This window comes from Chanodichthys erythropterus, chromosome 3, assembly GCF_024489055.1.
Source record: "Chanodichthys erythropterus isolate Z2021 chromosome 3, ASM2448905v1, whole genome shotgun sequence".
Taxonomy (NCBI): Eukaryota; Metazoa; Chordata; class Actinopteri; order Cypriniformes; family Xenocyprididae; genus Chanodichthys; species Chanodichthys erythropterus.
Genome location: NC_090223.1, coordinates 38647651 through 38657940, shown reverse-complemented (window position 1 = coordinate 38657940; position 10290 = coordinate 38647651). Strand labels below are relative to the sequence as shown.

Here is a 10290-nt window from a genome sequence, read left to right as displayed (position 1 = left end):
CAGATAACAGAAACAACATTAAACACTAACAGATCTCTCTAGATATCTGCATCTTCACTTATTACAAACCACTCTGACTTTGTTTCTTTCATACAAATCTTCTTAATGAGGTGTTGATGTTTTATCAAATTTATAAATGGCACCATTATGGAGGTAAGCGCTTGTTTTAGTTGGGCTCCTGACCCTTAACATTTTGATTATGTTTTTTTTCCAATTGTTGTAATTGTGTTTTTAAAGCATTCACTGCAAAAGAAATTGTGAGAGAAATCTTATCAAAGGGGTTTGCTCATTGCAGATGATTTTCTCATCATTCAGTGGACTTATACTCTGGTCTCTGAATATTGTATTTTCTGTCATGTTGTAGTCATACAAATTCTGTTTGAAGTTAATCATGTTTAGATATTTAAAAAAAAAAAAAACATTCATTATTGGGCAGATATTATTCAGATAGCATCATGTAGATTGACACAGACATCAAGATTCTGCATATGATCCTCAACAATGGTGACAAAATTTCCAGATATACAGATTAACTCTGAACATCACAAAACAAGCTACTAAAGTCACAAAAAAGATTTTTGTGTAGTGTCACCATCGTTGAGGATAAAACGCTGATCATGATAAAAAAAACCCTGCTCAAAACTCTTGTTGGTCTAGTTAAATATAAAAAAAAGCATTAATAACGCTAACAGGTAATACACTCACAGTTTGAGACATTGGTGATGGCCAGCACTTACCGACCCAAATACATCTGATTGGAATTTCTGGGTTGATATACTACACAGTTATGTTCATGTTTGTTTTTATAGCCTTCAGTATGAATATTGTTTCTAGGACAATATCGGGCAGGATCTTAAACATTTTTTTTTTTTTTAATTAAATACAGATATATTTTTGTTTTAGATCTCAGCCATATGGCACGCTTTAAATACTGAATTATTCATGTTTTTATCACTTGTTAAACAACTAACATGTCTTGACAACACAGTTAAAGCAGCCAGAAAAAAACTGATGTTAAACATCAAGAATCAAGATCGCATCTAAAGCAAACGCTCACCTCTATAACGGTGACTTCAAACTTTATTATTTTCTATAAAACACACGTAGAAGGCGATGTTCTCGTGACCTTGTGCAACTTTGCCTAAAAGTTCTGTAAAAGTGACAAAAATTCTGACATTTTACAGAACATTTGTGACATAAACGTCCTCTTTTGGTAATAAAAGTGCTGCAGTTCAATGTTCTTATATGACTTTAGGGGGACATTCCATTTTGGGTAATTTTATGGTCACTTAAGAATATTCAAAACATTGAACTTTAAAAACATTTAGCAAATATTAATAACATCATAAAGACGTTACGGTAATGTTGTTCTAAGAACGTTTTCTCTCAATGTTATTCTTTTAGTAAAAAATAACATTGTATGGACGTTCCTTGAACGTTGTTCTCACAACATTTTCTCAATATAATGAGTAGGGTTGGGAAACGAGAACCGGTTTTCATCCGGAACCGGTTTTGTTAGAAAGGCCGAGTTCTGTGCGCATGCGCTGATTCCATCAGTCATCATTGAAGAGAGAGTGACTCAGCAGAAGGTGCAAGGGCGCTGTGTGTATGCAACGTGTGCGTTGATAAACAAATGTAAGTTCTTTACATAATCAATAGTTGATAAATATTGATTAAGTGTAGGTACTGCATTAGTACAATGTTATACTGTTCATGACAGACGAGTATTTATCATCATTGAAGCCATTATCGCGTTCTGTCGAGTGCCCATGAATATGTTGATTATATTCAATATTACTAAGATATATCTTGTAATCAGTGTTTGATACCTATGTATGGATGTATTATCATCACATTTGTTACTGATATATCTGCTATTTATAGTTTGTGTACGCGATGTTCCTGATTACATGCTGCTCGTTTGAATAATTTTACGATTAGTTTCGTTTTGAATGTTTTCCCGTTTTTGACCACTGGGTGGCAGTATTGTATAAGAATTCATGGCTTGTATGGTGATTTCTTTATTTAATTCTAGATTTAACTTGAACTTCTTTATTTGAGAGATTTGTGACTGTTAATTGAAGTAATGCTGTGTAATAATAGCCAAGATGTTTGTTAATATATATCTTTATTTCTTTCCTTTGTAGACCACACCTAAATTTATACACACAAAAGCCTGTAAATCCTGTGTACTGCTGTGTTGTGTACCACCCAAATTGTCAACATTAAACCCCCTTTCATGGAACTGATCTGATTCAGTGTGTTCTAACCGACACCCCATTGAGGAAAGCTAGAAACAGACCATCACCTAATACAGTCCGACCTTTTCAAACCTGCTATTGAACATATGGTCCTTCGAGCCGGATCTGGCGTTTCTCATGGATAAAGCCTTGATCAGTGGCCAAATGCAACCTGAAGGAGCATCAGCACAGATTGTAAGACCCAAACGTCAGGTTCATCCTCCTGCCTACTTTAAAGACTTTGACCTTACGACTGTGCGTCATAGAGTACTTAGCCAGCCGGCATTACCTGACACAACACAGCATACACAGGTTCTTGGAGATGCTGCAGAGAACATTCCTTCGCCCTCTACCAGAGTATCGAGTCCCATAAGTCAAGGTCCATGGGATACAGTGGATAAATGGTCCATGGTCGGCGAAAGGGCTCCTTCCTTTCAAGTTATGGATAATACTGAACTGCAACCACCTAGTGCCAGATACAGCCCAGTGCAGCCAGTTCATCATCCTCAGTCTTCTCCATATCATCGGCCATGGGAAGAGCATCAGTCCACGCCTTCGCCTCAGATCTCTTACACTCCACAAACTAAGAGAATCCCACATCGTGAGCAAGCATCCTACCATCCACCATCTATGTTATCTCCATCCTTGGGCCCATACCAACCCTTTCATATCAACCCTGGTAGCTCCTCACTTAGTTTGAATCAAGGGACTGGTTATCATATTATGTCCAACACAGCAATGGAGAGAACAGTAGAGCCTCAGAGTGCCACAAACATGCTAGACATTTTGGGAACAATGATGGGTGAACTTCAAATTATGAAAGATCATATCCTGGCTGCCACACCTACTAAATCACGCATTGATTTAGCTCAGACTGGTGAACCTCCTCACCATAATACACCTCCCTGGCAGCATCCTGATAAAACCAATTATCAGAATACAGCTCAACCAATACCAGACTTCTATGTTAATACTCCTGTCCCTCACTGGCATTCAAGAACATTGTATGAATCACCTAAGGAAACAATGGAATATCCTGAACAAGAGCGTTATCAGTACAAGCAACCCACTGGGCTGAAGTTAGCACCTAGAACTAATTTTCTTAACCTGAATCCTGCAGGACAAGAAAGCACCTACAGAGGTCCAGTGCCAACCATCCCTAACTTCTGTACTAAAGATCCCAGCGAGTTTACTCGATTGAAGATAGCCCTTGATAACCTTTTACCACCAGATGCCACAGAACTGTTCCGATACCAAATCCTACTAGATCATCTGAAGCTAGATGAAGCACGTCTGGTGGCAGATTCCTATCTCAACTCACCATTCCCTTACTCAGATACTATGGCTGCTTTGAACGAGAGGTTTGGCCAGCCACACAAGTTAGCACTTAAGAAGATAGCCAAAGTGATGGATTCCCCAGATCTCCGAAGAGGAGATATCGAGGCATTTGACAGATTCGCTCTACAAATTAGCGCTCTTGTTGGTATGTTGGAGACTCTTGGAGATGAAGGAGAATCTGAGCTGCAATGTGGGTCACATGTGGAGAGACTGTTGAGTAAGTTACCCGCTGAAATGAGATCAGGATTTCGAAGACAGATGTACCACCGTCCGGGGTCGGTGTATAACCTCCGTGAATTTTCTAAGTGGCTCCAGTATGAGGCTTGGTGCCAAAGCAGTGAGTCGCAGATCAGTTACAAGAGCCAAAGACCAGAGCAGAGACCAGAACGCAGGCGAGAAACCAAACCTACTGCTCGTACAGCAACTATCCTTCATGGGGCAAATGACACGGTCACAAAGGTACCCCCTGCAGCAGCCCAAGTTAAGGTGGAGAAACCCAAAGTCTCACCTAAAGCCTTCTGTCCTTTCTGTGATAAAGATGACCATTTTCTAAGTCAGTGTTTGACCTTTAAGTCCTTTGATAAACAGCAAATGATTGACTGGATCCAAACCAATCATCGTTGCTGGCGATGTGGACGTGCACACCAAGCAGCCCAGTGCACACTGAAGAAGCCTTGTAGCATCTGCAAAGGGAAGCACTTGCAAATCCTGCATGAGGTCAACACCAGGTGTACCAGAGAGGGTTCCTGCCTGGTTAGTTCAACTACTGAGACACTGTACTTGGATAGACCCACTGACTGCAAACGTGTTCTGCTTAAGGTCATCAGGGTTCTGCTGCGCTATGGAGGCAAGACGCTTGACACTTATGCTGTTATGGATGATGGGTCTGAGCGCACAATTCTTCTTCCTGATGCTGCTCGTGTACTTGGTATACAAGGTCAAGCTGAAAATATAGCCTTGCGGACCGTCCGCCAAGATGTGCAGACCATCAGTGGTACTTCAGTTGACTTCCACATATCTCCTGCAACTCAACCTCGGAAGACATTCAAGATCAATGCAGCATTCACTGCCAAACACCTTGGTCTGGCCGATCACTCTTATCCAGTGAGTTTGCTAGAGAAATACAGGCACCTGAAAGATCTCCCACTGCAGGCCTTTGAAAGAGTGAGTCCTTCACTTCTCATCGGTGCTGATAATACCCACCTAATCACCCCTATCGCACCTGTCCGAATTGGTCCTCTTGGTGGTCCAGCCGCCATAAAGACGAGGCTTGGATGGACACTGCAGGGACCAGCCAAAATCCTGGAGACCCAATTGCAGCCACATCAGTGCCTTTTCCTGTCTCTCACCCCAACTGAACTAGAACTCATAGGAGACGTTAAAAGGTTATGGCAACTTGATATTTTGCCTTTCCGCTGTGAAAAGCAGGTGACAAGGAGCAGGGAGGATCAGGAGGCCATTAATCTCTTAGAGAGCAGGACAACCCGCGTAGAGGTGAATGGTATCTTCCGCTATGCTACACCCTTGCTGCGCAGAAAGAATTCACCCCTCTTTTGTGCCCCCAAAGAAGCTGTGATGCCAAGTCTTCGGAGCATGGAACGACGACTGACCCAAGATCCAGAGAAAGCAGCAGTGTACAATGCGGAGATTGAGAAGTTAGTACTGAATGGCGCAGTTACCAAACTCTCATCGAGTGGAAGCAATGTGACAGAAGAGACCTGGTATATCCCACACCATTTAGTCAGCCACAATGACAAGGACCGCATTGTGTTCAATTGCTCCTTCCAATATAAGGGACTGAATCTTAATGATTCCTTGATGCCTGGTCCAACCCTGAGCCCCTCTCTTCTGGGTGTTCTACTTCGTTTCAGGGAGCATTGTGTGGCGATTAGCGGCGATATACGTGGAATGTTCCACCAAGTCCTCCTCCTACCTGAGGACAGGCCCCTCCTGCGCTTTCTGTGGCGCGACATGAGACGAGATGACCCACCTGACATCTATGAATGGCAAGTACTGCCGTTCGGAACCACATGCAGTCCCTGCTGTGCCTCCTTCGCCCTTCAAAGGCACGTCTTGTCACATAGCACAGCAGATGAAGATGTGAGGCATTCTGTTGAAAGATTCTTCTATGTGGATAATTGTCTGCAGAGCTTACCATCTGCTCAAGAAGCAAGACAGTTACTAGACAAAATTCGTAAGTTGCTGGCAACAGGAGGATTCGATATCCGCCAGTGGGCCAGCAATGTGCAAGAGGTTGTCAGTCACTTACCCCCAGAAGCCAGATCTTCTAAGCTAGAGCTGTGGCTTTCACATGATAAAGTGGACCCACGTGAATGCACCCTGGGACTGAATTGGCTCTGTGAATCAGACTGTCTAGGATTCCGGCACAGACCTGTTACTTACCATGCTCTGACTGTGCGGAACATATATCGTGTCTTAGCAAGTCAATACGACCCCCTTGGTGTTATTCTTCCGTACACTACACGTGCCAAGGTGATTTGTTCAACAACTCTGGACTAAGGATAGGAACTGGGATGATCCACAACTTCCTGAGGGTCTTCAGCGGGCATGGAAGGTGTGGGAAACTGAGCTTCAGTACTTACCTCAAGTAGTCCTACCTAGGTGCTACACTCCATCCAGCATGGACACACCGAAAGTTACACGTGAGATTCATATCTTCACAGATGCCTCGGAGAAAGCTTACGGGGCAGTTGCTTACCTTCGTTCAGAGGATCCTAGTGGGAGGATACACCTTTCCTTCCTCCTGGCCCGGTCACGTGTAGCCCCACGTAAGCAGTGCTCAATTCCTAGACTTGAGCTATGCGCTGCTCTCATAGGAGCGCAGTTGGCCAAACTAGCTGAGAAAGAGCTCACCTTGAACATCCAGAAAGTCATTCTCTGGACAGATTCAACAACTGTCCTCCACTGGCTGCATTCTGAATCCTGCCGCTTTAAGGTGTTTGTGGGAACGAGGGTGGCAGAGATTCAAGAATTAACTGATCTCAAATCATGGCATTATGTTGACTCTGCCAGGAACCCTGCGGATGATCTTACCCGTGGTAAGAGCCTGAAGGACCTCACTGTACCCAATCGGTGGATACAAGGACCAGAATTCCTCATTCAACCTCAGAGTAATTGGCCATCACCACCAGTCATGCACAGCTCAGAGCCTGAGGATGCCACAGAATTAAAGCGTAGTGCCTTTTGTGGCATGATTAACTCAGCACCGCTGACAGCAGATGGCCGCAAGTTCAGTAGCTGGAAAGACTTGGTTGAAGCAGTAGCACAGGAGCTTCAGGGGGCGGCAGAGCAGAGGGGCTCCACTCTAGCAAGTGCTTACCAAAAAGCTGAGATGTCTGTACTAAGACAGATCCAGATGGACAGTTTCCCTGATGACTACCAGCTGTTGAAGAATGGTAAGCCCGTTCGTTCCAGCAGCCGGTTACTTTGTCTCTCCCCAGAATTCGATGAAGCCAGTGAATTAATACGTGTTGGAGGACGATTAAGACGTGCGGAAGGACTCGACCCAAGCACACTACATCCTATTGTATTGGATCCCAGTCACCCTAACACTCGGTTGCTCATAAGGGATTACGATGCTCGCCTTTGCCATCCAGGACCAGAGCGAGTGTTCGCTGAGCTTCGTCGAAAGGTATGGATATTGAAAGGGAGAGAGGCTGTGAGGAAGCACCAGCGATTGTGTCCTGAATGCTGCAAATGGAGGTCGAAGCCAGCGTCTCAGAAAATGGTTGATCTCCCTCCACCTCGGCTTCGATTGTTCAAGCCTGCATTCCATTCAGCTGGAATGGACTGCTTTGGACCTTTCTTGGTCAAAGTGGGACGTCGTACAGAGAAGAGATGGGGACTTCTTTTTAAGTGTCTGACCACTCGGGCTGTGCACCTTGAGGTTCTGACATCCATAGACAGTGATGCTTTTCTCATGGCACTTCGCCGTTTCATAGGTCGCCGTGGGAAACCAGCAGAGCTATACTCAGACCAAGGCACCAACTTCCGAGGAGGTAACACAGAGCTGAAAGAAGCCTTCCGTCAGCTCAGTGGCGATCTACAACAGCAACTGGCTAAGCAGCAGATTAGCTTTCATTTCAATCCTCCAGCTGCTCCACACTTCGGAGGAGTGTGGGAAAGAGAGATTCGCTCTATCAAAGCTGCACTTTACACAACCCTGGGATCAGACACAGTAACTGAAGAAGTGCTTCGAACTGTCCTCATAGAAATAGAGGCCATCCTGAACTCTAAACCTCTTGGGTATGTTTCAGCGGATATTGCTGATTTGGATCCCATCACCCCAAACTGCCTTTTGATGGGGCGGCCAGATGGTTCCCTGCCTCAGGTTATATACCCAGTATCTGAGCTCCTGGGAAGACGTCGGTGGAGGCATTCACAAGTATTGTCTGACAGATTCTGGACAGCCTTTATAAAGAACTACTTACCTGAACTTCAGACCAGGACAAAATGGCAGACTCCATCAGCAGACATCCAACCTGGCATGGTTGTAATGCTCGTTGACCCCCAGTTACCACGTTCGTTCTGGCAGATTGGAAGAGTAGTAAATGTATTCCCTGGGGCTGATGATCGAGTACGAACAGCTGAGATACAGATAAGGGACAGAGTCTATACAAGACCCATCGCTCGCTTGATTGTTCTGCCAGAGATCCAAGATGAAGAAGATCACATCCAAACTAGAGACTAATGGTAACCCATATAGTATCCGCCTTTCAGTGGAGCAAATTTGGGACCAAATTTGGGGGCGGCTGTGTTAGAAAGGCCGAGTTCTGTGCGCATGCGCTGATTCCATCAGTCATCATTGAAGAGAGAGTGACTCAGCAGAAGGTGCAAGGGCGCTGTGTGTATGCAACGTGTGCGTTGATAAACAAATGTAAGTTCTTTACATAATCAATAGTTGATAAATATTGATTAAGTGTAGGTACTGCATTAGTACAATGTTATACTGTTCATGACAGACGAGTATTTATCATCATTGAAGCCATTATCGCGTGCTGTCGAGTGCCCATGAATATGTTGATTATATTCAATATTACTAAGATATATCTTGTAATCAGTGTTTGATACCTATGTATGGATGTATTATCATCACATTTGTTACTGATATATCTGCTATTTATAGTTTGTGCACGCGATGTTCCTGATTACATGCTGCTCGTTTGAATAATTTTACGATTAGTTTCGTTTTGAATGTTTTCCCGTTTTTGACCACTGGGTGGCAGTATTGTATAAGAATTCATGGCTTGTATGGTGATTTCTTTATTTAATTCTAGATTTAACTTGAACTTCTTTATTTGAGAGATTTGTGACTGTTAATTGAAGTAATGCTGTGTAATAATAGCCAAGATGTTTGTTAATATATATATCTTTATTTCTTTCCTTTGTAGACCACACCTAAATTTATACACACAAAAGCCTGTAAATCCTGTGTACTGCTGTGTTGTGTACCACCCAAATTGTCAACATTAAACCCCCTTTCATGGAACTGATCTGATTCAGTGTGTTCTAACCGACACCCCATTGAGGAAAGCTAGAAACAGACCATCACCTAATACAGTCCGACCTATTCAAACCTGCTATTGAACAGGTTTTTTTAAAAGAACCGTAACCGTGCAAGATTTCTAAGTTTCGGTTCGCGCTGCCGTTGATCTGAAGAGAGTTGTAATGTGTATATAAACAGCTTCACAAAAAATCTTTTCAAAAGCACAGTATCATTATTTCTGCGTGACAAATAGGCCTATTCCAATTATAGCAGAAGTATACAAAAGTTTATTATTCAGATAGAAACGCTGATGTTTATGTGTAATAAATTACCTTCTGTTCTGAAAGTGACGACTGTATCGATTGCATTGTTACGCCACTAAGTGGCAACAAATTTACTGTTAAAAATGTGTCTATCAATGAATCATTCTGTCAGAAACAAGTCTTTATGAATCCAACTTACAAAAATATTCTGTTTCACCTGTCTGGATCTTACATGTTTGTTCAAGCATCTTATCTAATTTGTGGTAACACTTTATAAGGTTAATTTATGAACTAACCATCATAATACCTTTGTTACTGTGTTTTTTAATCTTTGTTAATGTTAATAAAAATACAGCCGTTCAGAGTTTGTTCATGTTACTTCACAGTGCATTACCGGAACCGGAATCGTTAGGCAGAACCGGAATCGGAACCAGAACCGGAAAATTTCTTACGATTCCCAACCCTAATAATGAGAACATTCATTAAGTACAGATTACAATGTAAGGACGCTTTTTATAAACGTTGTACTCAGAATGTATTATGATAACATTATGAAAACATTCAGCAACTAATAATAACATTAAAAGCATGTTCTCAGAATGTTATCCCAAGAATGTTTTCACTCAACATTAAGAGGACATCAGTCAAGTACAAATAACGTGATAAAGACGTTACAAGAACGTTGTTATGAGAACGTTGTTGCTCAACATTATGAGAACATCAATCAAGTACAAATAACATGGTAACTAGTTCCAACAATGTTGTTCTAAGAATGTTTCCTCTCAACGTTATGAGAATGTATTTTAACTATGACAACATTATAAGAATGTTCCTGAAACATTATTTTAGAAATGTTTTTTTCTAACATTTACAAAACTTTTGCATAACTTTAGTGAAAGTTATGGGAATGTTCCCTGTTAGCTGGGCAGAAAGGTACATATTC

General features: G+C 42.4%; 2 protein-coding genes across 2 annotated transcripts; both read left to right on the top strand.

Annotated features, from left to right (window-relative positions):
• Window positions 1-1571: 1571 nt before the first annotated feature.
• Window positions 1572-6098, top strand: LOC137004594 (uncharacterized). The gene is made up of 2 exons (XM_067365078.1): window positions 1572-1635; window positions 2148-6098. Exon 2 carries the CDS (start codon window positions 2379-2381, stop codon window positions 6096-6098), a length of 3720 nt encoding a protein of 1239 aa, XP_067221179.1. The 5' UTR covers window positions 1572-1635; window positions 2148-2378.
• Window positions 6099-6219: 121 nt separating this feature from the next.
• Window positions 6220-9133, top strand: LOC137012081 (uncharacterized). The gene is made up of 2 exons (XM_067375111.1): window positions 6220-8475; window positions 8990-9133. Exon 1 carries the CDS (start codon window positions 6220-6222, stop codon window positions 8287-8289), a length of 2070 nt encoding a protein of 689 aa, XP_067231212.1. The 3' UTR covers window positions 8290-8475; window positions 8990-9133.
• Window positions 9134-10290: the final 1157 nt, after the last annotated feature.